This window comes from Coccinella septempunctata, chromosome 1 (genome assembly GCF_907165205.1).
Source record: "Coccinella septempunctata chromosome 1, icCocSept1.1, whole genome shotgun sequence".
Lineage (NCBI taxonomy): Eukaryota > Metazoa > Arthropoda > Insecta > Coleoptera > Coccinellidae > Coccinella > Coccinella septempunctata.
In genome coordinates, this window is record NC_058189.1 from 33528295 (window position 1) to 33556134 (window position 27840).

The following is a 27840-nucleotide window of genomic DNA, read 5'->3' on the forward strand; positions in this document are numbered from 1 at the left end:
TTACAGCGAAGCAAGCGTCGCATAGACGACACCTTCGAGTAAGACAAGAGCAAGAAACAGACCGATCTATTGAGGAGGTTGTCAGAGAAGAAGTCCGCAGAATATCGCTTGCTAGGAAAAAGGATGCTGTGTGCTGGAACTGCAACAAAAGGAGGCATTTCAAGCGAAATCGTCCAGAATTTGAAAGAGCTACAGCTGGGAAACTAAAACGAGTCGCTGTGGTAGACACTGACTCGACCAAAACTATTGGGTGTCCCCAGAATTCTAGCCATTGTTCGCGCCTGGAAGAAAGGATAGTTAAGGCGGACCACCGCAATCGAAGACGACTGAAGAAATTCAAATAGCACAAGAGGAAGATAACGATTTGATAGTAATCCTCTGTTGGAAGAAGAGCGGTAAACGACCTACTTGGGAAGAAGTATCCAGACTGAGCCAAAATATAAAGTCGTATTGGGTACGATGGGAAACGTTAATGATTGATGGAGGTCTTCTGAAACGTTGTTGGGAAAATGAAGATGGAACTGAGCAGAGACTTCAGTTGATTGTGCCGAAGATCCGTGTGACGGACATTCTGACCAGACTACATAATGGTACTTCAGGTGGACATTTCGGGATAACTAAGACGTTGGAAAAAGTCAGGCAGCGATTTTATTGGCTAAATTGTAAGAAAGACGTTAAAGATTGGTGTAGAAGATGGTTTGTGCTGCTGCTAACGGACCTTATGGTAAAGGAAAAGCACCGATGAAGCAATATAACGTGGGATCCCCCATGGAACGAGTAGCTATCGACATCGCTAGCCCCTTTACCGAAAATTTTACAAACAAGTACATTTTGGTAGCGATGGGCTATTTCACAAAATGGGTGGAAGCTAGCAGGACTGGGATGAATATTTACATCTATTCACCATGGCATATAGATCTTCGGTTCAAGAATCTACCAAGGAAACTCCATCCAGTATAATGTTCAGCCGAAAAGTAAGGCTGCCTCATCCGATAAATGTTATAGCTCTCTATCCCAGCTCTATCTCTATCTTCTTTATCCTCGAGTTATCGAGAGTCTACTCTTGGCATAGCGCGTCCGCCAGGGTGGCCTCATTTTACCCACGACTTTGTAAAGCAAAAACAACATGATCCATTCTAAAACTTTCTGAAGGACTAATCACACCTACCGAGTACTTTTGCCTAGCTACTAGGATATGCTACTTGATGGGCGAGTAGCTGATTAGTGATCACATTGCGGTCGGTCAGGACGAGACATTATTCTAGTGTTTTGCGACCTTACCATGATGTCTGTACTGTGCTTATACCTGAGTTACCAACCTGATCTGGTCGCCGCTGTATCCTTCTCGAGTCTCCATTATAACTTCAAAGATTATAGACTACTCTATAATCTTTGTATAACTTATACCAAAGACCTCCACTGTGACCTGTCTAACGCTAGTTCACAGAACACACCGATTGACTTACTTTATGCGCTAGTTGTTCCCAGTTATGATTGGCATTAACTGATTTCAGGGATTGATGTAGTATATCCTTAAAACGCTTATACTGGCCTCCTGGTTTCGGAACTCCCTCTATGAATTCGCTATACAGAGCTAGTTTGACGAGTCTTGTGTCTTGCATCCTCGGAATGTGGCCGCTCATCTGAGTCTGGCCCTCGTTATTTGAGTCTCAATTATTATACAACTCGCGCGTTGCAAGACATCTGCATTCTAAACTTTGTGGAACCTTCTGATGTGAATTATTTGTCTTAGATGACGTTGTTGCATATGTTCAAGCTGTTTAATATGTCGCCTGTAGGGCGTCCAGCTTTCGCTTCCATAAAGAAGCGTTGGCAGGACCGAGGAAATAGAACATGGTTCCAGAGACCAGAGTTTGTCGCTCTGGTTCTATCCCAGTACAGGCACGGTGTAGTAGGGGAGGTAGCGTACCTACTATTTTTTTTAATGATTCGATACCGCATGAAATTAATTTGGGGGTAGATTGGTGTTCAAATATCATGAAAGTGAACGTCAGTCGCCGCGCCAATGGTGGGGCTAATGGTCGCGACTTGTTAAATGACAAGCACTGATGATTTGATGATCGAGGTGTTGTGATGAACTAATGAGATCAAATAAGATCGAAACTATGGCCAGCAAATACAGCAGTTATTTGCGGAAAGCTCTTTCTGTTTTTGATACCAAGTTTGTTAATGACTAATCGTCCACAAAGATTATATGGTAAAACTGCATCATAGACAAACTGAGCTGCATTCAGAATCAAATCGCGGGCGGAAATACACTTCGGCATAGAAGCTTAGCAGATGGCGTTCTATGTAACCATCCATAATGAAATTCGAGTCTAGCACGAAAATGGGCAAAATTTATTGCAAGCTGCAAACTATCACTTCGGCAAGGAATTTCGTGCCGGCTATGGATGATGCTTATGTTTTGATCTGTTACATGTTTAATTCATTTGAGTTTTTGAGTATTTTGTCCGAAGTTTAGTGCGAATGGTAAATTTCGTGCCAACTCTCGAATTGATTGCGAATGCAGCTTTAGGTTAACTCCCTACTAACAACTCCATGCAACCAGGTTACCCTGAATGATGAGTCGCTAGTTCGATTCCATTGAACTCTAAAAGAACTGGAAGGACCTCTTAGGTACCGAAATACGACGAAAAGTGTGTCCAACTGTGACGGAAGATGTAGAGCAACCCATCTCTTTTTAATGGTTCGGCAACCAATCGGACGTAAACGTATGGTCCGTATACATAGACATAGAGACATGGGCTGAGCAATGTCAGCATGAAATTGGCTTTTTTTATAGAAAGAGAGAAATGATCGTCGGGAATTTACCTGTCTCTTTTTTGTTCACATAGAGGTGAGTGTAGACCAATCAAAATTCTAGAAAGAGACAACTGCATTCCCGACGTGCGTTTCTCTCTGTCACTTTTTTTGACCGTATTTCATGCATAGATAGAAAGGGAAGGCACAGTCCATGTCTATATGTCTATGTCCGTATATACAAATTATTACCGCTAGTTACCTCTCTGGTAACTTTCGGTTACCAGAGCGGTTACTCTGGTGACAGATATTGAACCGAATTGTCAGAAATTCGACGGACCGCCCACTTACTAACCAGAAAAAAAGTGTATATACCAAAGAGGTTCCTCTTTGGTATATACGGACCACAACCCGAATAATAGAGAGTTGAAGTGCAGCCATGAACGTAAACGTTAACGTTATAATTGACATCTACGAATGCTCATTCGTCCGTTTTTAACTTTAACGTTAGCGTCAGCTTTACGGCCTACGTAAACTAGCGGTCTCCCACCATTGAACTCTTTCTTTATTTCAATAGAGAGTTGAAGTGCGCACAGAACGTTAGCCTGAACGTAAACGTTAACGTGACAAATAACGTCAGATATAACGTTTACGTGTTGTGATGAAATTTGAGTTGAAGCTGCCATCATGAAACGTCAGACGTTAAACATAACCTATCAATTTGATTTTGCTTCAGAGATATCTCTGTTTTGCTTTCGTTTAGCGTGAACTCTCTTTTATCTAATATTGAGCTTCGACAGCTAGAATAACATTTGGAAAATTGATGTTCTAATGATTATATGCATAATAAAGAGAATTTTCAACTTGAAAGTATTTTATTATCAATGAAATATTCATGTGTTAAGAGACATGAGAATTGCAGTGTAGTTTCAGCCATTTCCTTATGTACTGATTGTAATCTGATAACACAGTAATTTAACTTAATCGTTTTGATAACTTTCAAATCACTGCTGATTTCCTATAATTTTTGTTCATTATGAGAAAATACACAGGAAATGTAAACAATGACAGTTTGAGGTTATCGAGAATTGCATTCAACAATCAAAATTCGGCCATTCGCAAGTCATCGGTGCTACTCGTTTAACGTTCGGTTAACGTACGTCGATGTTTAAGGTATACGTGGGAGACCGCTAGTTTACGTAGGCCGTAAAGCTGACGCTAACGTTAACGTTAAAAACGGACGAATGAGCATGCGTAGATGTCAATTATAACGTTAACGTTTACGTTCATGGCTGCACTTCAACTCTCTATTGTCTCCCACGTATACCTTAAACATCGACGTACGTTAACCGAACGTTAAACGAGTAGCACCGATGACTTGCGAATGGCCGAATTTTGATTGTTAAATGCAATTCTCGATAACCTCAAACTGTCATTGTTTACATTTCCTGTGTATTTTCTCATAATGAACGAAAATTATAGGAAATCAGCAGTGATTTGAAAGTTATCAAAAGGATTAAGTTAAATTACTGTGTTATCAGATTACATTCAGTACATAAGGAAATGGCTGAAACTACACTGCAATTCTGATGTCTCTAACACTTGAGCATTTCATTGATAATAAAATACTTCCAAGCTGAAAATTCTCTTTATTAGGCATATAAATCATTAGAACATCAATATTCCAAATGTTATTCCAGCTGTCGGAGCTCAATATTAGATAAAAGAGAGTTCACGCGAAACGAAAGCAAAATCAAATTGATAGGTTATTTTTAACGTCTGACGTTTCATGATGGCAACACTTCAACTCAAATTTCATCACAACACGTAAACGTTATATCTGACGTTATTTCTCACGTTAACGTTTACGTTCAGGCTAACGTATTGTGCACACTTCAACTCTCTATTCGCATCAGATGTCGGACGCAGCAGTCGTCCCACTTGTTGCCCCGGGTTGTTTTTGTTTATATAGTTATCAAAGATTATATAGTTATTATATAACTATAGAGTTATTATAATCTTTGCATCGTTATAAACAGATAGAGCGCAGAGAGAGATAGATTGCTCTACATCTTCCCCAGAGACAAGACTTTCCCTTTCTCTATGATCTTCCCTTTCCAGTTCTTTTAAGCTGCATTCACAATCAATTCGCGGGCCGAAGTGCACTTCGGCACGAAATTAACCATTCGCAATAATCTTGGAATCAAATACTCAAATGAATCAAAAATGTAACTGATCAAAACATAAGCATCAGCATCATCCATAGCCGGCACGAAATTCCTTGCCAAAGTGATAGTTTGCAACTTGCAAGAAATTTTGTCTTGAATTTCATTGTGAATGGTAACGGAGAACGCCATCTGCTAAGCTTCCGTGCCGAAGTGCACTTCGGCCCGTGAATTGATTGTGAATGTAGCTTTAGAGTTCAATGGAAATAGCGTAAAACTAGTGCTGCACTGGATCACAGAACCTCAAATATCTTTAAATATATGTTCTATATGCACTCAATGAGCACTAGTTTCACTAATGAAATATTCTATTACAGTGAATTCCATTGAAAGAACTAGCTTCATATTCTTTGGAATGATTCTAGTGACATCAAAATATGCACTCGCACTGCACTAGTTTCACCAATAGATCGTTGTTGAGAACATAATGGAGCGCACCGTTGAATCGAAGTTGAATCTCTCTTTCCCTGTATAGTCTGTGGTTTCGCTTTTTTAGTTTCTATTTTTTTGCAAAAGTTTTGGTTTTTGCATGGTTTTTTGTCAGTTGGATGTCCAGACCAGAGACTCTGTCCAGACTATCCAGTGAAAATTTATCCAACGAACGGCAACATTTATCGTTCCTTCGATTTCCTGAAGTGAAAGAGTTTTCTTCTTCTTCTCCAACAAAGATATCACCAAAGAGGAAGTTAATCTTTGATATTACTCTCCACTCCATGAGTTTTCCAAAGAGTTTTCTCGAGGAAGAAATTTATTCGAATACATGTCAAATATCTGTCTTACAAACTTCAAAATTCAAGGTTCAAAAGCAACCCAAAAAGTTTGGTTATAAAGAGTTAGATCATAAAATTTACCGAGTATAATGGGTATTTTGAATTCCGACCTCAAATTCATCTTATAAGAAAGCTTTCCCTACTTTGATATGGCCGTCTGTATTTTATCTAGTAGCAGAAAACTGAAAAAACTCTATCAAAAACTAAATTTTCATATTTACAGGGTAAAAGAGTTTGCACCATAATGCGAAATTGGTCATTCATTGAATTAAATTTATTACTTTCAGGAAAATTCAACTTTCAAATCCATTTTGAATGATTGGAGGTACTTTTGCGAGAAACCTCCCAAAGGTTTCGAAAAATATTTTAAACCAGGAGGAAATAAATCAGCTATCAAAGAAAATAAAACTGAAACCCCAGAGATAAAAGCTAAAGAGAAGGATGGTAAGAGCGAGCCTAAAGTAAAACCAAAACCGTCAACTTCTACTAGTGGTCAACCAGCTAGTAAACCATATGATAATTGGGGATTTGGTTTATTTGGAGGAACTGGAAATAGGTATTCTCTGGGACTGAATTTGTGATTTAACATAATTCATGGTAAATCGTAGGGGAAGTGGTGGAAAGCCATTTGGTGAGAATGAAAGAGATAAATGGTTTATGCTCGGAACTGGAGCAGCTTTGGCATTTCTTGCTGCCATAACTCTATGGGAGATGGGCTATAAAGAAATTGGATGGAAAGAATTTGTACAATCGTGAGTATTCTTGGGAATCAATGAGCTATTATATGAAATGATTTACAACTTTATCGATATAAATATCGACTAATGGATTATTTAAGTTTGACAAGATCATTCAGGAGAATTGATGGAAGGAATGTCCATGTTAATGAGGAGCAAATTGTTTTACTTATCATTCTTCATTATAGAATAAAGTACCTTTCAGTGCAACCAAATTTGTAATTTGATAATGAATGAACAGAAATCACAGACAGCAACCTGAACAAATATTTCTAAAATCTCTTGGTTTTTATGGATATGATTGATGAGTCAGCATTATTGAAATGAAATGATCCTAAAACAGAAATTGGAATGGCTAGAGGTGTAAATTTGTAGCTCCGTTCTTCTTGTAATAAAGAAAGTTGGCCCATTGCTTTGAATAGAACATATACAGGGTTTTTCACCAGGATTCCCAGTAGAAGTTATGTCAGGTCAAATTTTACAATGATTCTACCGGCAATTTGCCTGCCTTTGAAGTATAACTTCAAATCTGTCATATTATTCAAAATTCATTGTACACCACAGGAAAGGTTTCCCATTAGGATTATATTTTCAAAGAAATGCCTTGTTTTGAGTTGTGAGACATTAAAAATATTTACTTTACAAGGGAAGATTCTAGATTTTAAAGGGGGTTGTCTTGCACTGCCACCTTAAGATCTATTGTGCCCCTATCAGAGTTGTTTTCGCCGCTATGTACTTCTGAGAAGTTATCTACGGATTTCCAGCCACAGATTATGACGTGCAGACGTGCGTTGCAATGAAGCTGGGATAGAGGGACTTTAGCGCGGCGTTGCCAAACCTATTCGCCTTCCCGAAATTCATTACTCCGAAAATAGTTCCTGCTGGTTGATGTTTTTTCTCTGGGATAATCTGAAGAAGATTCTTTATCATAATCAATACTCCAATGAATGGAGGCTGCCGACCTGAATTCGAAAAATGGTAAATTCCTGTCAGCCACGACTTTTGGAAATCCTAAAAACTTGATATCCTCGAAAGCATTTCATGGTCAATAACGATTTTCTCACTGACATCCTCTATCACTATCAATTCTAAAATGAATAAAGGCCGCCGACCGGAATTCGAAAAATGGAATGATTGTGATACAAGATGTCCTCCGCAGTATTTCAGTGAAAAAATCATCAATGAGCACGAACTATTTTCGTAGATATGAAATTTTTAAGATTTCCGAAAGTCGTGGCTGGAAGGAATTTTCCATTTTTCGAATTCCGGTCGGCAGCCTTAGTTCATTTTAGAAATGATTGTGATAGAGGATGTCCTCCTGAGTATTTCAGTGAGAAAATCATTACTGAGAAAGAACTATTTTCGGACATATGAAGTTTTTAATATTTCCGAAATTCGTGGCTGGAAGGAATTTTCCATTTTTCGAATTCCTGTCGACGGCATTAATTCGTTTTAGAATAGATTTTGATAGAGAATGTCCTCCCGAGTATTTCAGTAAAAAAATCATTTATGAGCACGAACTATTTTCGGAGATATGAAGTTTTTAAGATTTCTAAAGTCGTGGCTGGAAGGAATTTTCCATTTTTCGAATTCCGGTCGGCAGCCTTAGTTCATTTTAGAAATCATTAATGAGCACGAACTATTTTCGGAGATATGCAGTTTTTAAGATTTATGGAAGTCGTGGCTGGAAGGAATTTTCAAAAATAGCACCTATTTTGGCATATCGTGAACCGATAAAGGTTGCGTTCTGGTAAGCTCTGATTACTCGAAACATTTACAAACGTACTTTTAGTTCCTCAGAGTATGCTCTCTGAGCATGGCATACTCTACTCTCGGAGTAAGTTTGTGTACACAACCAAAGGGATAAACAAGCATTTGACTCTATTCCTAAGAATCTGGAGGGAGTGATGATAGTTTCCTGAACATTCGGAGCAGGAAACAAATCATACTAGAGCTATTAATGGTAATTTCGATTGGCGTTGCAAAATTACAGTTTATTTTTAATGGTTTTCGATATTCCTATAGTCAGCCTCTAAATAGTTCTAACCCTGTATACTCCCCATACTGGAGGGTATATAGTTACTGTATGCAAAATAAGATTGCAGCGCCACGATGAGCAGTTACGGAACTATAGTATGGCTGTATGACAGACAAGGTTGTTGTTTTTATAACCTTGGAAGCTAATATTCCATAATCGTTTTTCGAGTTTGAGTTTTGATCCGTGTTTTGTTGATTGAAAATAGTAGTAAATAAGAATATAAGGACTGAAATTGAATATAACCAAAAAAGTGGAGTTCTTTCGTGATAAATTATTTGTGTTTTGTGGTTAGGATGCAGCCATAGAGAAATTATTTGTTATTGTTACAGCCATACTCGGGTTCCTCTGGCTGCCACCAGAGGGCGTATCGCTTATTTTTCAACGCGAATAGACCGGTTTCGCTTTTGCTTGAGCTCTAAGCACATAACTCAAAACTCAACCAAACGATGCCGACTGAGTGAAGCACAGGAACTATTGTTGGATGCCAGTGGCGGCATCAAAGTAATAAATGAATCGATGCGATATCTGGCGTTCAACGAATAAACCTTTCTCATACATGGCTACTCAAAAGTAGATATCTGCGTACATTTCTTCTCTGCCATCGCAGTGTTCTGAAACAACTTCAGTCTGGAGTCTGATGCTGACTGTTGAAATACGGCCGATTTAAGCTATTTATTAAACTACCTTCATCCAACCGTATATCCTCGTTTACACCGGACGTATTTCAACCTCCCCCAGTCAGTTGCAGAACACTGAGATGGGAGAGTAGAAATGTACGCAGATATTTTCTTTTGAGTAGCCATGTATGGGAAAGCTTAGGTCTTTGAACGCCAGATGTGGCATCGATTTGTTTATTACTTTGATGCCGCCACTGGCTTCCAACAAAAGGTCCTCTGCTTCATTCAGCCGGCATCGTTTGGTTGAGTAATGTGATACTGACGAGCTCAAACAAGAGCGAAACCGGTCCAACGCTACTTACCATCGATGTCGGCACGTTCTCCATGTTATACTGAAGGTGTAGATCTCTGCCAGTCCGATTTATTTCGTTATTTCTACTTATAAATATTTTGAGGGGGTAAATATAGTTTCCAGAACTTTCAGAACAATTTCAGAGCGAACCAAATCGGACTAGAGCTTGTAATGGTAGTTTCCATAACATTCAGAACAATTCTCTGCCCGTTCTCGTCTGATTTGTACCTGCTTTGAAATTACTCTGAATGTTCTGGAAACTATCCATATATCTCTAGATATTTAGGAGTATAGTTAAATGCTTCTTTATATATCTCCAAATATTTCAGGTCAATAAACCCCTCGATAAACCCAGTATATTTGCGTTGTAAGAAAGTCGATTTGTTAGCAATATGAATAGAATGTCCTACCTATGGTGAAAACCCAATGTTTTATGAGATATTCGTCCAGTTGCAGGAAAGTCCATTAAAATTTAATACTTCATTAAAATCTTACTCCTCCATTTTCCCCTTCAAAAATGACAGTTTTAAATTTTGATAGGGCATCAAATCTTAATGGACTTTCCTGCAACTGGGCCATTGGGAATCTTATTAAAAAAATTAAAATGGGTGGTCTCATTCTGTTAAATATTTTAGCTGGTAAGGTTATTTTCTAATAAATCTTTACTATTTTCAATTTTGCAATTATCTTTGTAGTATTGCAATTCTACTGTTTGGACTGAAATTGTACAGGGTGTTTATGAGAAGATCATAAAGTTGGACACATCGAATCTGCTTTCATTTAAGGCCATTGAACTCTTTATTTAGTTCAATATTTAATGTACAAGGTTTATTTGGGATACCCCTCCTCTTTTTTTATGTAAGAAATACATATAGAGTTGTAATTTGAAAATATTGTTGAATTCCATTTGTTCAATTTGTTGATCTTCTTATAAACAGCCTGTAGATTTTCGGTCATAAAAGGACTTCATAATTGCAAAATTTAAAACTGTACCTCATAAAGCGATGAGTTTTTACCCAGGGATGGCATACTATTGAAATTGGCATCAAATCAGCTAAATGTTGATCAAAAGATATACTATGTGTGCCATTTGAAATAAGAAAGTAGTAGGGAGAAAGTTCATTGTCGAAAACCCCAACATGCAAATTTTTGTGCCTAGAATTATAGCTCTATTCTCCATAAACGTCTAATTGGCCATGGCGGTGAATCACCCTGTCTAAGTTTTGAAATAAGGTTCTTTCAGGATTTATAAATCCATAAAATTTGGTCGAAATGTTTATTTTCTTTGTTGCTAAGAATATGGATAGTTTCAATTGATAAGTTGTTTCACAGATATTTGGCGAAAGGCGTTGTTGAGAAGTTGGAGGTTGTCAACAAGAAATGGGTCAGAGTGAAACTCTTACCAGGAAATAATGTTGATGGTGCAGTAAGTATTTCAACATAGTACACTCTGCCTTGTTTTTTTTTCCTAATACAGTAAATATAATAGTATACCATGAAAAGAGCATGTTTAATCCTGTGATCTGGACTTTCGCTAATTATTAACCCACTATGTGTCTATGGATTTTCTTGAGATTTCGTGGAACTGTATTTCGTGAATTTTCAGAATGTCCTTTGGTTCAACATAGGAAGTGTTGATTCCTTCGAAAGGAACCTCGAAAATGCTCAGGTCGATTTGGATTTCGAACCTCAAAACTTTGTTCCAGTCATTTACAAAACAGAAGTGGAAGCTGCTAGTTTCACGGGAGTTCTCCCTACTGTTATTGTGATAGGATTTTTGATATACATGATGAGAAGATCAGCAGAAATGATGGGAGGTAGACGTGGCAAACGAGGTGGAGGACTCTTTGGCGGTGTTATGGAAAGTACGGCGAAAATCATAAATCCAAGCGAAGTTGGCGTCAAATTCAAGTGAGTTGAATTTTAAAGGTATAAATAGAAGATTTGAACAGTAATGTGGTAAATAAACGGAAAATAATGCATTTCGATATACGAACGTGTCTACTTGTCTGTCACACTATACCCATATCATTGCTTCTTCTGCCTTCGCTTATTCTCCAGTATCACTGGACTGTTCACCTTTTTTCAATGCATCCCAATGAAAGACTTATTTGATGATAAATTTGTTTAGATAAACATAGCCATATAGGTGAAGGAAATGAATACCTTTACCGTACTACTACATAAAGAAAAAATATAATTTCATTCAAAATACTACATTCCATATGCGATCCACTATTCGGATTCTGTAGATTTTTACAATAAGCCACCCCTTGCTTTTTAATTTAGTGAGACTCATAATCTGCTTTTATTTTATTCTTTTATAAATTTGCCGCTTCGATAGCTGAGTCATTAGCGGTAGGGGTACAGTTATATATGTATTTACATTTAAATTAAATATAAATAAGATATATTACAGTTAGATGATAATACTCTTATTAGATTTTTATACGGATTGATTTAATGAAACTTAATGTTTTGAGGGAGGCATGGTTTTTATTTGATGTTTCGCATTATTATGGAGGATATTTGCGCTTGAGTGTAGGCTTTGTAGGAGTTGATTTTAAAACTAATTTGGCTCTATACTTGTACTATATTATTCTTTTTTACTTCACTAGAAATACTTTTATTCGCACCAAAAATATTATCGCTGTTTTCGATCTTCTGTTAGGAAAGTCATTAAAATGAGCATAATTCACTCAATTTGCACATTGAATGGAATTTTGACCACCCCTCTTGGAAAGCGTATTTGATTTTCTTCAAGATATGTGGCACGACGCTCAAAATAATTGGGTAATTATATGCCCAAATCCAACGCCAATTAAACGAATCGAAGAAAACTCTTAACTTCAACAGTCTTTAGGGCGAAATTTCCTCGGAAAAATTCTCGCGTTATTTTTTTAAGAACTTCTCTTGAATCTAAACTTTCCAAAAGTATCACGAAATAATATACAGTGAACTCTCGATAAGTCGAACTCTTTGATAAGTCGAACTATTTCTCCGGTCCCGATTCATGCGTATCTTACCCTATGTAATTTCACCTCAATGAGTCGAACTCTTGGGACTAGAGAGACCAATAGATGAGTCGAACTGCTGGAAGGCACCACCATCGCCTCAATGAGTCGAACTATTTCGAACATTTACCAAAAATAATCTCAGTATGTCATTGTTACCCAGTTAAAACAGTTAATTTATTCTAAAAAGCCACCACAAGAGTTAACAAAAATCTCACTATAAAAAATTATTTAAATTTAGGTAGCATTAAGAATCATCGTCCGGTGTGCTTTCACCTTCATATCAAAGTTTTAATATCCTGGAATCATTCCTTCACATTGAAAATCTTAATTCTATTTTATCTTTAGGGATGTCGCTGGGTGTGAAGAGGCTAAAATCGAAATAATGGAATTTGTGAATTTTCTGAAGAATCCTCAGCAGTACATTGACTTAGGAGCTAAAATTCCTAAAGGAGCAATGCTGACAGGTATGGATTATATCACCTATATAAAGTTTGAAAAACTATTTTCAAATGAAGCATATATACATACATCATTATTTTTTTTTTATTCAATTTTGACGTTTGAAAACGACATTATTCAACAGATAGGAACAAGGAGCAAGGGAAGGGGAGCCCAAGAGGGAAATTCGGGATTTACTCGAGCGTGTCACATTTATATACGGGGAGATACCTTGGAATCTGTAGAGAATCTCTACTAAAACGAAAATTTCACATACTCGAGCGTGTCAGATTAAGATAAATTCTCGAGCGCGGTGGCTTTTTTTCTTATTCTGAAGCTAATGATTCAAGAATAACGGAAAAATATAATCTGACAGTTTCAGCACGCCGAAACAATAAAAATTGGCCATAAAGATAAAAAAAAGTTTTTTTCAATTATCTCCTCTCTTGGGTTTTGAATCGTTTAAACATTCATTTTAAAAGTTTTAGAGCATAACATTTTCTCAAAATTTCGTCCGAAGAATTTTTTTTCTACGACCATGCGTTTTCGAGATATATGGCGATGAATGTACATTACACTAGGATTTTTCATTAATAATAATAATAATAATAATAATAAACTTTATTAATCCTTTTGGACATTATAAAAATGTATAGGACAAGTCATACAAAATAACAAACATAAGAAAAGAACTACAATAAAAAAAAAAAATTACAGATTCAACTGATGGAGTCCTTGAGGAACTCGTCTATACTGTAGTAACATCTCTTGAGCAATAACAATTTGACCTCTCTCCTGAAAGACCTTCCACTCATGGATTTCAATCTACTGGGCAACCGGTTATACAATTTGATACCCATATAGCTTGGTGATGACTCATATTTAGCTGTATGATGTCGGGGAAAGGCAATAGTGTCATGGTTTCGTGTTCCATACTCGTGAAAGTCAGAGCATTTCTTGAAGTTACTTACGTTCAGATGGACGTAGACAAGGCTATTGATAATAAATATACAGGGGAAGGGAAGAATTTGAAATTGGTAGAAAATCGGACGGCATGAATCACATGGGCGAAGTTTGAAAATGAGGCGTATGATACGTTTCTGGGAAATAAACACCCGATTAGACCCTACCGAGGAGCCCCAGAGAACAACTTTGTAACTTAAATGGCTATAAGCCATGCTGTAATAAATAGTCAGCAGCTCCTCGACAGGGAGACAACTCCTGAGTCGTAATAAAGCATAGTAAGCAGTGTTTAGCTTACCACAAACATGATCAGTATGAATATACCACCTCAGATTAGCGTCCACATAGAGGCCCAGCAGTCTCACGTCGTCTCTCGCCTCCAAGACTCCTTGATTGTATTCAATGATGAGAGGTTCGCATGGTTTATCCTGATTCTGAAACCTGACTATCACCGCCTTGGTCAGATTGAGTATGAGTGCATTTTTGTAACACCAATCAGTGAAACATTGTACTATAGTCTCACATAGCAACTTCAATTCCCGCAGACTTTTCGCTTTGATAGCGATAGAGGTATCATCAGCGAACATCACCAGTATATTGGCTACAACATATGCAGGCAGATCGTTTATGAACAGTAGAAACAGTAGTGGGCCCAGAACAGATCCTTGAGCGACACCTAGGCTGTTAGTGTGTTCGTCAGATGTAGCGTCATTCAATCGAACATAAATTCTGCGATCAGATAAAAAAGTCCTGACCCAATCCAGAAACACACCCCTGAATCCCATTTGGTACATCTTATCCAGAATGAAACGATGTTGCAGAGTGTCGAACGCCTTCGACAGATCAAAAAATATACCTGCCACGTACTCACCGCCGTCAAGGCTCTTGTAGACAAATTCAAAAAATTCACAACTGGCCGTTTGGGTTGACCTACCATGTCTGAAGCCGTGTTGCTGATCAGATAGTATGGAGTACTTTGTCAAATAATTGTACATGCGATTGTATATTATTCTTTCAAAAATCTTGGACAATTGACTTAAGATGGAGATAGGTCGATAATTTGTTATATCCTGGCTGTCACCCTTCTTGTGGACTGGTAAAATCCGTGTCAATTTAAGGACAGATGGGAAATGCCCAGAGGACACTGATTCATTTAGTAAATGAGAAATAGGTTCAGAAATCAAAGGAGCCAAGACCTTGAGGGCTCTGGCTGATATCATATCAGGTCCTGGGCTACCACCATTCTTCAGTCCGCAAATGGTAGACGAAACTTCCTGGGCAGTAGCAGGAAAGAAAAAGAAATTACTATTAAGGGAAGTCTGCAAGGTGCAAGAACTAGAAAGGGAAACGCCAAAATATGTATGAACAGAGGCAGCATTAACCTCGGTGAAAAATTTGGCAAAGGCCTCCGACACCTTCTGTGGACAAGAAATGAGTTCATTGTCAACCCGGAGAGTGATGTTATTCTCGGATTTGACTCTATTATTCAACTCTTTATTAACTAACTTCCAAACTGTTTTGCAAACATTATCTGAACTATGTAGAATTTTTTTGTTGTAAGCCAATTTAGAGAACTTCAGTAATTGATTGTACTCAGATTTCGCACTACTATATAAGTGTGAAGCCTCGAGCGTGTTCAAGTTCTTCGTCAGCCAGTGCAGGTTCCTCAAATTGTCCCGAGCTGAAATGATTGTGGCATCGATCCAACCAGGTTTTTGGCGAGAAGGAAAGCAATTTATACGTTTTAGTGGAAAGGCTGTGTCAAATGTTGACTTCAATAAGGTAACAAACTTCTCGAACTTGTCCTCAAGGGCCGAATCAAAATGTATCCACTGAAAATCAGCACGCTCAATTAACGAATAGAAAATCTTCCAGTTGTTATCCGACATAGTTCTCATTATTTTTTCCTTAGAGGCGCAAGGATCGTTACCACGACAAACATATTCTAGTATAATTGCTCTATGGTCAGCAATGAACGCTTCAAACACACTTGCATGAACTAATTGAGAGTTAGCATTAGTGGCTATATAATCAACCTTCGTGGAGGAGGTTAGGCCATTCAAACCTGTAACAACCCTAGTTGGGTCCCTTGAGGTAACTGATAGATTATGACGTAAAAACAAGTCATTTAAAGATCGATATTGTGGAGAGAGGGATAGATAGTCTATATTGAGGTCTCCACATAAGAAAATAACATCAGAGGCAGTACTGCAGTACGTAAGTACATATTCTAAAGAATTGAGAAACAGGTCGCAATCACCTGAAGGAGGTCTATAAACACTTAAAACACAAAAAGTATCCTCACCATATTTTAACTTAACTGCACACAGTTCACAGTGCATTTCCACTGAGTATTTAGTCACATTAAGCTGCTGTACTCGGAGGCCCGACCTGACATAAATAACAACACCACCATGTTCACGGCTTGGTCTGGTATAAAAGGAAGCAATCTGATAACCTGCTATCGTCATGTAGGATAACTTCTCTGAAGAACACCAATGTTCAGCCACACTCAGTAAATCCGGGCTTGAAGAACTAAGTAAAACTTCCAAAGATGTGAACTTGCTAGCAATGCTTCGTGCATTTATCTGCATTATCTTGAACTTAGGTCTACCACTTTTGTCGTTTCCATGTTCCGAGATGGACTTTTCGGAAAAGGAGGATCCATCAGCCGACGTCTGATAAAAAACCTATTAACGGTTACTCCCTCTGGCCAAAATGCGGACTCCATTACCTGTGTTAAGTATTGGGATGGAAGTGATAGTTTAAAGGAGGAGTAGACATCAGGCTTTTTGGAATTGAGTTTTTCACATATAGGATCTTGAATTGTTTCACCTAGGTACTTGATTACATCTTCGGCAGCAGTAGAAGGACTGAGCCTCGATATATGTAGATGAGCCATGGACTTTTTTGGAGCGCTCATCAAAGCAGTACTTTTCGATGAACCAATTATAAGTTTTCTTCTTTTTTCCTGTTTAGATAAATCAGAAATGGACATTTTTTCTTTGCTTCTTGACTTTTTCCTGCCTTCAGCCAATTTCCATCCAGAAGCTTCGTCCAACGGTTGCGAAGAGACGCAAAACGAATTTTCATTCTTATTTTTATTGAATTTGCGTTGATCATTCGGACCGCCTGTAGATTGAACAAATTTATCACTACTAGACGTATGTTTCATCACCGTATCTGTTGGGAGATTCCATGCACCTGTTGGAGATTCCCGAGGTTCAACGTCAGCTGTGACATCCCGTACACATGCCGCTGCGGACGAGGGAGCGTTTTTTCCTGCAGCGAATGTTTGGATTATTTCAGTGAGCGAATCAATTTGTTTACTTTGAGTAACAATTACTTTCCTCAAGTTGTTTAATTCGAAATGCAAAGGTCTTAATGCATCTTGAATAGCTTTAAAAATAATTGGACTCAAATCAAGAGGCTTAGGAGCGGAATCCAGCGGGGGGCACACAGTGTTACCACTTGATGGCTTTTCACAGGATTGGCAAAACCATCCATTAAAATCAGCATTTTCACGCATTTTGGTAAAATCTTCCAAGGAAATATTGACACACTTGATATGAAAATTACAATCACATGATTTACAACAAATTGGATCGTCGTATCGATCAATCTTATTTGAACACAGAGAGCAGCTAATACCACGTACTCTCGACATGACGACTCGACTCGACTATTCATTGACTTACCCTTTGGCATGTATGACTAAGCTCCTCGCGCACATCACCCTCTAGCTCGAAAACAGTTAAGGATATGAAAAATTGCTTCAGACAAAATTTGTATAGAATTTTATTATCTACAACTTGCATTTTGAAAATAAACAGGATTAGAGGATTAAGAAGGGAGATATTTTCAAAATATGCTTTGTTTTATTCAAACTGTCAAATTAAGAAAACCCCCCTGATTAGTGTCAGATTGATGGGTCAAGACGTCTGCAACACCTAGGTTAATCATCTGTATGAAAATCTGACACGATCGAGTATGTACAAATAACGTTTTTTTTTGCATTTTCAAAGGACCGCTTTGGACCTTGCGTCACGTTCGAATTGTCAGTCTCTTGAAAAGTAGCTTCCTTTGGGGATTGACAACATGGCGTAGGTTTTGCCATTAGAAACGACCTGGCCGCCAAACTAACCGAAAATCCAGTTGGCATCTCAGAACGTATAATGACCCTACGCTTTCCTGCAGAAAATAACATCATTGGAGTATACGCACCCACTTTGAAATCCTCTGACAACTTAAAGGATACTTTCTACGAAACAGTCGTTGCTACATTGAGTGAAATCCCAAAACGGGAACGAATTATGTATTCTCCTTGGAGACTTCAACGCCAGAGTGGGTAGATGCCAAGACGCAGAACTGTGGCCAGGAATAATAGGGAAACACGGCACAGACAGCATCAAAAACGCCTGCTGGCTCTTTGTACAGAACACAATATTTGTACAACGAACACTTATTTTATTACGGGATCCATTTCAAGGGGGACCTGGCGCCACCCGTGCTTAGGGCATTGGCATACTCTCGACTATGTAATCGTAAGAAAAGATCTCAAAGAGGCGTTGGTCACTAAACCCAGAGCAGCTCTGGAATGCTGGGCTGACCATAGGCTGGTAATTTCGAGAATGAAGATCTCAATGCTCCCAAAATACCGACGCAAGCCAAAGTTCCTAAGAGAGCGCCTACAAATCTCCAAACTACAAAACCCTTCTACAACAGAAAGATTCACAGCTGTTGTCTAACACCACCGGATTATAAAGACGACATTGGGAATCATTATTTCCGCTTGAAATCATCTCTTTCAAATACAGTCAAAGAAATACTGGGCACAGAACGCTCCCGAAAATCCCCAGACTGTTTCGCCGACAACGAAACTCATATCGCATCCCTTTTGGAATTAAAACACAAAGTAATGAAAACAGCAATTGACAAGCTTGGCGATGTTGCAGCCCAAAACAGCCTTATAAACATAAAACGCGAGGTCCGTCAAGAAATAAGTCACCAGGTCTAGACGGCGTTCCAGCGGAGATTTTCAAAGTCCTGGATGAAGACATTCTCAATAGTCTACTAACACTATTCCGCAAGATCTGGGAACAAGGAGATGTGTCACAGAGACGTTTTAGTTATCAACCTCTAAGGCGATACGTCTAATTGCAACAATTACAGGGGCATATCGTTGCTTAGCGTGGCCGGCAAAATTCTCTCGAAGATTATGGCTAATCGTCTGATTCCACTCTTCGAAAAGTTATTACCTGAATACCAGTGCGGCTTTCGACCCAATTGAGATACGATGGACCTAATTTTTACTCTGCGACAGCTGCAAGAGAAGGCGCGTGAACAACAATCAAGGATCTATACAGCCTATATGGATAGCGAAGAGCGCTATGAAAAATCATGGGACGCCTTGAAGTACCCGAAATTTTTTCAGCAATGTGTAAAAGCCTGTGTACCAACAACACCGCTAGAATACAGCATAATGGCTCTAAAACCGACCATTTCTTAAACAACTCTGGAATAAAACAAAGCTGTGTGTTAGAACCTTTACTGTTCAATATTTTCGCCATAGCTAGGCAGCTAGCTATCGAGACCGATAATTGCTGACATGAGTATGCCTGCAAGAGGTGTTGGAATAAGATTCAGATTTGATGGAGGCCTGTTTAACCTGAAGCTTCTCAGAGCAAAAACCCGTACAGAGTTTATCACGGAACTTCAAAAACCAGGAGGCCAGTATAAGCGGTTCAAGGATGTACCGTATCAATCCCTAAAATCAGTTAATGCCAATCATAACTGGGAACAACTAGCGTTAGACAGATCACAGTGGAGGTCTCTGGTCCACAGCTATAATGGAGACTCGAGAAGAATACAGCGGCAGCCAGATCTGGTTGGTGACTATCCATGCCATTCCAGAGTGTGGAAGGATCTGTAGGTCACGGTTGGGTCTCTTCAGTCACAGGAGGGCACTCAGTCGCAAGTAGCCCTAAGAAGTTATAAGTTTTGATCGCACCGATAGTCTGGTTTTTTAGTCTTTTTGTAGATTTATTCTCGGTAACGAGGTTCAGCAATGAATGATCTTCCTTTGGGTTCAATTAACATATCCCCTGAAAATCTAACACGTTCGAGAATTTTTTTTTTACCTTGTTCAACTCTTCCGTACGCCCAGCCTCACCACGCAAACTGTCAGATTAACATGATGTTATTATCAGAGACACGTAGGGCATATTCAGTATATTAATCTGACACGCTCAATTATGTACACCTGACGATTTTTTCTTATATCTTCGAAAACTTGCAGACGCTTTCCCCACCGCTGAAAGTGCATACTTTTTTTTCTTTCTACCATCTAATCTTCAAAATCCACTAGGTCTCCACGACACTCGAGTAAATCCCGATTTAGCATCGTTGGCTCTCCAACTTTGAGTTGACGTTTATCCATTCAGTCAACCAATTTTTTTTATAATGGAAGTTTTGACGGCATGCAGACAAGAATTGAATTCTCTGGGAGGTACTTTTTTCAGAATTCAATTCTGGTCTGTATGCCGTCAAAATTTTCATTATATTTAATTTTCAGACACTAAACTATCATCGCAATTTTTTTCTTTAATTCAGAAGCGAAATAAAACAACATGAACATGAGTGGATATACCGAAACCTTTCATGTTATTTCATAAATTAGATAATTATCTGGAATGGATTTCAATTCTAATCAAAATGGAATAAAATTTTGTATACAACACTTTAGTTATAAATGTTAATTCATTCGAAGAAATCTCGCCCTTCCGGCTCGTACGAAACTTTCTTCGAATGAATAAACATTCACTTAACTCACTTGTTGTTAATTAATTAATACTATAACGTTGATAAAAAATGATCACTGAATCGTATCAAATTTTTTGCCACGTTGAAGTGTCGGTGGAGGGTATGGGAAATTTGAAATGGCGAGCGCCGAAGGCGCGTGGCCGGGTAGAGCGGTAAATGGAACGCAAGAGTAAGAATCGAGCTTTCCGAAAATGCCTAGATCGTATTTTTACCCCGTCTAGAAGTGTCCGAAAATTGCGTGAGAAAATCGCGAAATTCACGATTTTCGCGAAAAGGTACCAATTTGATTTGATTAGCTTGAGAGATCCGCGGTAGCTCGAGAGCCGGGATGGGTGTCGAACTATATATATATTCTTTTGAAAAAGAGTGTTACAAATTTTTACAATCTGAAAATAACAATGAAGCGGGTGTAAAGAAATGGAACAAGAGACAGATCCTAAAAACCTGTTCCACGTTCCAGATCTCAGTGTAAGCAGAGGAAAAATGTCAACGGGGTACCATACATATCTTCGTATGATACATGAAAAAAACAGAGATAAAAACCTCAGAAAAAACTCTCTGTTTGCCCGTATAAGTGTAATGATGATGTATTTGTGTAAAGAATAAGCTGAAAATAATTGAAATTGAAGGACATCTTCTTCATATGCCAAAATCCAAAAACTTCCTCCCATTCCTTCTACTATGATCGTTGACGAAGAATAATCTGAAAACAAAAAAGAAAGAAAAAAAACGAGAGGGGTGTATTGCATTTTATATAACTCATTAAATAATTTTGAAATTAGTAACCCAACTCAAAAAAGAATCGGTAACCGAATGAATACCTTCGAAACCACCCTGAAAACGAAATATTCTACAACTGTTCACCAAGTGCTCTATAGTTTCTTCTTCTGCACCACACTCACATCTTGGACTATCAACAGCATTCCACCTAAAGAGCATGCTATTACACCGACCATGGCCAGTCCTCAGTCGATTTAGAGTACACCAAATTTTTCTTGGAAGATCAAAGCCAGGAACTTTTTTTGAAGGATCAGTAATCAAATCTTTATTAAAGAGATTACATGAATTCCATTCTGATTGCCAAAATTCTTTATGGTTATTAGTTGAATACAGAAAATCATTAGTCCATAAAGGCTTACGAGATTTTAATCTGGCACTTCTAGAATCTGGTAAATATGTTAAAATTGGAAATGAATTTGGGTAGGAATGGAATTTATTCCAAGACTTCGAGACTGCCACCTGTCGGCGAATATGAGGTGGTACGATGTTTGATAGAACGGGTAACCAATGCAAAGGTGTAGATTTGATAGTCCCCGTAACGATCCTCATAGAATCATTGAGTATGGTGTCGATTTTATTGACGTGAGCACTGTTGAACCAAACAGAGCAACAGTACTCAGCAGCAGAAAAAACTAGGGCCAAAGCTGCCGTACGAAGTGTGATGGCATCAGCACCCCATGAAGAACCAGCTAATTTTTGAATTATATTGTTCCTCGATTTTAATTTCAAACGTAAACTCTCCAAATGAACCTTAAAATTCAATGAAGAATCTAATTTTATTCCGAGATATTTAGGATTGAAATTATGTTGTAAAACATCATCATTAAAAGTTACTTTCAATTTTCTATATTTTTGCTGATTATTTAAATGGAAACAGGAAACTTCTGTTTTATTTGGATTAGGACATAACCGCCATTCAAGGAAATAATTTTTCAGGATTTCTAAGTCTTGCGTTAAAGTATTTTCTATTACTTCGAAATCAGAATGGCGAAAAGCAAGAGCAATATCATCGGCGTAAATAAATTTTTCGGAAGACGTATCGGGGATATCACATAAATATAAATTGAAAAGAAGAGGAGATAATACCGATCCTTGTGGAAGTCCATTATTTAAAGTTTTGAAACTACTGCTTTTATCATTAACAAAAACACGAAGTCTTCGATCAGATAATATATTTTCTATCAAACGAACCATTTTACCACATTTTAAGTGACTGTGAAGTTTAAAAATTAAACCATCTTTCCACACCGTATCGTACGCCGATGATAGATCTACAAATGCTGTTCCTGTTTTCTTCTTATTATTGAAACCCGATTCAATAAAAGTAGTCAGGCTCAGTACCTGATCAGAACAATTTCTATTCTTTCTAAAACCTCCCTGGCAATTTTGTAAAACATCCTCAACATATGTGTCGAACTAAGCTCGAAGAACCCGAAATTAAAATAGGCCTGTTTTTTTTCCCGGAGCCCGAACGATATTACCTAAAAAAGCGTAAGAATTTTGAAAATTTTTGACGTCTATTAAAAATCGAGTGACATTCCACAAAATTAAATTATTTTCTATTGATTATCAGAGAAAATTAAGTGAAAGTGCACTTTGACAATCGATGTCAGAGTGTGATTTAAAGGTTAACGTCAGTTTTGACGGCTTGGCAGCGATCACAGAACGAGGTGCCTTAAATCGATCGGGCTTTTAAAAAACGTTTTTGGCCTAGATATTTATAAAAGGGGAATCGAGCGAGGGCCGAAGGCCCGAGCTACGAACAAAAGGCGTATCGCGAGGGCCGAAGGCCCGAGCTACGGACGAAAGGCGAATCTGCCAGTAAAGGTGAATCTACCTACAAGGTGGATCTCCTGGCTATACTAGTTAATACTATAACGTTGATAAAAAATGATCACCGAATCGTATCAAATTTTTTGCCATGTTGAAGTGTCGGTGGAGGGTATGGGAAATTTGAAATGGCGAGCGCCGAAGGCGCGTGGCCGGGTAGAGCGGTAAATGGAACGCAAGAGTAAGAATCGAGCTTTCCGAAAATGCCTAGATCGTATTTTTACCCCGTCTAGAAGTGTCCGAAAATTGCGTGAGAAAATCGCGAAATTCACGATTTTCGCGAAAAGATACCAAAATGATTTGATTAGCTTGAGAGATCCGCGGTAGCTCGAGAGCCGGGATGGGTGTCGAACTAAGCTCGAAGAACCCGAAATTAAAATAGGCCTGTTTTTTTTCCCGGAGCCCGAACGATATTACCTAAAAAAGCGTAAGAATTTTGAAAATTTTTGACGTCTATTAAAAATCGAGTGACATTCCACAAAATTAAATTATTTTCTATTGATTATCAGAGAAAATTAAGTGAAAGTGCACTTTGACAATCGATGTCAGAGTGTGATTTAAAGGTTAACGTCAGTTTTGACGGCTTGGCAGCGATCACAGAACGAGGTGCCTTAAATCGATCGGGCTTTTAAAAAACGTTTTTGGCCTAGATATTTATAAAAGGGGAATCGAGCGAGGGCCGAAGGCCCGAGCTACGAACAAAAGGCGTATCGCGAGGGCCGTAGGCCCGAGCTACGGACGAAAGGCGAATCTGCCAGAAAAGGTGAATCTACCTACAAGGTGGATCTCCTGGCTATACTAGTTAATACTATAACGTTGATAAAAAATGATCACCGAATCGTATCAAATTTTTTGCCATGTTGAAGTGTCGGTGGAGGGTATGGGAAATTTGAAATGGCGAGCGCCGAAGGCGCGTGGCCGGGTAGAGCGGTAAATGGAACGCAAGAGTAAGAATCGAGCTTTCCGAAAATGCCTAGATCGTATTTTTACCCCGTCTAGAAGTGTCCGAAAATTGCGTGAGAAAATCGCGAAATTCACGATTTTCGCGAAAAGGTACCAATTTGATTTGATTAGCTTGAGAGATCCGCGGTAGCTCGAGAGCCGGGATGGGTGTCGAACTAAGCTCGAAGAACCCGAAATTAAAATAGGCCTGTTTTTTTTCCCGGAGCCCGAACGATATTACCTAAAAAAGCGTAAGAATTTTGAAAATTTTTGACGTCTATTAAAAATCGAGTGACATTCCACAAAATTAAATTATTTTCTATTGATTATCAGAGAAAATTAAGTGAAAGTGCACTTTGACAATCGATGTCAGAGTGTGATTTAAAGGTTAACGTCAGTTTTGACGGCTTGGCAGCGATCACAGAACGAGGTGCCTTGAATCGATCGGGCTTTTAAAAAACGTTTTTGGCCTAGATATTTATAAAAGGGGAATCGAGCGAGGGCCGAAGGCCCGAGCTACGAACAAAAGGCGTATCGCGAGGGCCGAAGGCCCGAGCTACGGACGAAAGGCGAATCTGCCAGTAAAGGTGAATCTACCTACAAGGTGGATCTCCTGGCTATACTAGTATAAATAACTATTATATTCATTTGAATGGAAGTTGATCTGAAGACAGAATTTCAGCTTGAAGAAATCAAATTAAATATGAGCTGAAAATTTGTCATTCATGGAGTAAATGAAAAAAGCGTTTTAACTTTTTCGAAGGTTTAATCTATACATATATGGTTCACCAAATAGAACTCGGTTAGAATTGGTTGAAATAAAGGATATTTCATGTATTCCACATCAATTGAAGACCTTTGCAATTTCATGAATCGAATAGTTTTTCCAGTGTAGTAATAAAATTAATATTTCTGAAACCCGTCCATTGATTTTTAATCACCTCATTTTCTGGCAATAAAATTGAGTAAGTTTCTTCATCCCATAGCTGCAACCCCATCCAACTTCCGTTTTTCAAATGAAAACGTATAGCATGCATGGGCTCATTAGAAAATGGAATTTCACCGTGATCTTTTTTTTTTATTAATTATTATTTTTACTACTTCTCAAGAAACTTTCCTTGTTTCTTCTGATAACTATAAAATTTAAAAAAAAAACGAAGATTACCTATGTTGTGATTTCACCACCTTGAGTTTTCCAACAAGCCCATACATGGTATATGTTTCCATTTGAAGAACGTTGGATGGAGTTGCGGCTAAGGGTTGGAAGGAAAACACTTTTTTCGCCCAAAAATTAGGGTAATTAAAAATCAATTGACGGCTATTAGCGTTTTCATTAATATTAATTTGAATCCATGTGTAGATCGATCCCTGTGATTCAGTATTGTCCATAAATTTTCTGAAAAATATCTCATTTGGTTTCCTAGATAAAATACCATCCAACACCCTATATGTTGCATTATTGCGGCAGGAAGAGATGGAAAAAATTTCTTTGAATTTTATATTAACAAAGGTCGATTGATGTTTTTCTGAAGTTGACTGATATAATGCCTGTTGTCATATCATTTGAAATTTAAATTTTCAGGTCCTCCTGGAACAGGTAAAACCCTACTTGCCAAAGCTACAGCCGGAGAGGCGCATGTGCCGTTCTTGTCAGTATCAGGTTCCGAATTTTTGGAGATGTTTGTTGGTGTTGGTCCTTCTAGGGTAAGGGACTTATTCTCGATGGCAAGGAAAAACGCTCCCTGCATTCTGTTCATAGATGAAATCGACGCTGTTGGTCGTAAAAGAGGGGGTAGAAGTTTCGGCGGACACTCGGAACAAGAGAACACTTTGAATCAGCTTTTAGTTGAGATGGACGGTTTCAACACCACCACTAATGTGGTGGTACTTGCTGCAACAAATCGTGTCGACATTCTGGATAAGGCTCTGATGAGACCGGGTCGATTCGATAGGCAGATATTCGTACCTGCTCCCGATATAAAGGGAAGAGCAAGTATTTTCAAGGTCCACTTGGAGCCTTTGAAAACCGACCTGAATAAAAACGATCTCGCTAGGAAAATGGCGGCTCTAACGCCTGGATTCACGGGAGCCGATATAGCTAACGTATGTAACGAAGCTGCTCTAATTGCAGCAAGAGATTTGAATGAATCAATAGGAATGAAGAACTTTGAACAAGCCATTGAAAGGGTTGTTGCTGGTATGGAGAAGAAAACTAATGTTCTCTCACCGGAAGAAAAGAAAACCGTGGCGTATCATGAAGCAGGACATGCTGTAGCAGGCTGGTTCTTGGAACATGCTGATCCTCTCCTGAAAGTGTCTATAATACCACGTGGAAAAGGTTTAGGTTACGCCCAGTATTTGCCCAAAGATCAATACTTATACACTAAAGAACAATTATTCGATAGAATGTGTATGACTTTGGGAGGTAGGGTATCTGAAGAAATTTTTTTTGAAAGGATAACAACAGGAGCCCAAGACGATTTACAAAAAGTAACGCAAAGTGCCTACGCGCAAATAGTGCATTACGGAATGAATGAAAAAGTTGGTAATGTCAGTTTTGAAATGCCAAGAGATGGTGATATGCAGTTGGAAAAACCATATTCAGAGAACACAGCCCAGCTAATAGATGCAGAGGTTAGAAAATTGATTTCTAGTGCACACAAAAGGACAACAGAACTCCTAACCAAACACAAAGATTTAGTAAGTAAAGTTGCTGAGAGATTACTTCAACGGGAAATCATAAGTAGAGATGACATGATTGAATTATTGGGTAAAAGGCCATTCCCAGAAAAGTCGACATATGAAGAATTTGTAGAAGGTACAGGATCATTCGAAGAAGATACCACTTTACCGGAAGGTCTTAAAGATTGGAACAAATCAAAAGAAACTAAGAAAGATGGTCCAGCTGTTAGTGCCGAAGCGTAAAGAATTTTTTGTAATATAAGATATAAATAGAAGAATTGGTTCTGGAAAGTTTCTTTAGATTCAGATTTATTTAAGTTTTGTCTTAATTTGACTGCGAATATTTAAATAAATGATGTTTTTTTAATTTGTGGTGATTTTTAATCAGCTCCATAATGGATGTATGTGAATTGAAGCAGCAAGCATCAATTTTTTTCACGACATGAAATATATGATTTAAGAGAGGGGTTCTCAAAACTTTTGGTTACAGGTTTCTTGGCCCCCCTGACTAATGCAATAGGGTACAATCATTGAACTCAATGATTATGGATCGTTGCGCGATTTGAATTGTTTGTTTTTTTACTTGTCAACACTTATGGTATGGTTGCCAGAAAATGATAACAAGATGGCATCAAGGCGCATACTTTGGAAACTCCTGATTAAATAGTAAGAAGTCATTAAGATTAGATCGGAATGTTTGATAATTGGAAGAACATTGGACAGAATTATTATTCAATGATATTTATCAAGTCAGTCAAGTACACTTCATTCAAGAATTAATGACATCTGTGGAGTCTGGAAAATCGAAAATATGTTGGTATTGTTGGTGATGTCATTCAGTAAATTTCTGAGTTGCAGAATCTC

The 27840-nt window shown here is 38.2% G+C and overlaps 1 protein-coding gene across 1 annotated transcript; it reads left to right on the forward strand.

The window, feature by feature from the left end:
- The first annotated feature begins 5766 nt into the window (after positions 1-5766).
- On the forward strand, positions 5767-27343 carry LOC123311674 (AFG3-like protein 2). Its single transcript, XM_044895746.1, has 7 exons — positions 5767-5982; positions 6046-6314; positions 6367-6510; positions 10835-10928; positions 11109-11413; positions 12865-12983; positions 25877-27343. Exons 1-7 carry the CDS (start codon positions 5908-5910, stop codon positions 27217-27219), a joined length of 2349 nt encoding a protein of 782 aa, XP_044751681.1. The 5' UTR covers positions 5767-5907; the 3' UTR covers positions 27220-27343.
- The last annotated feature ends 497 nt before the right edge of the window (positions 27344-27840 follow it).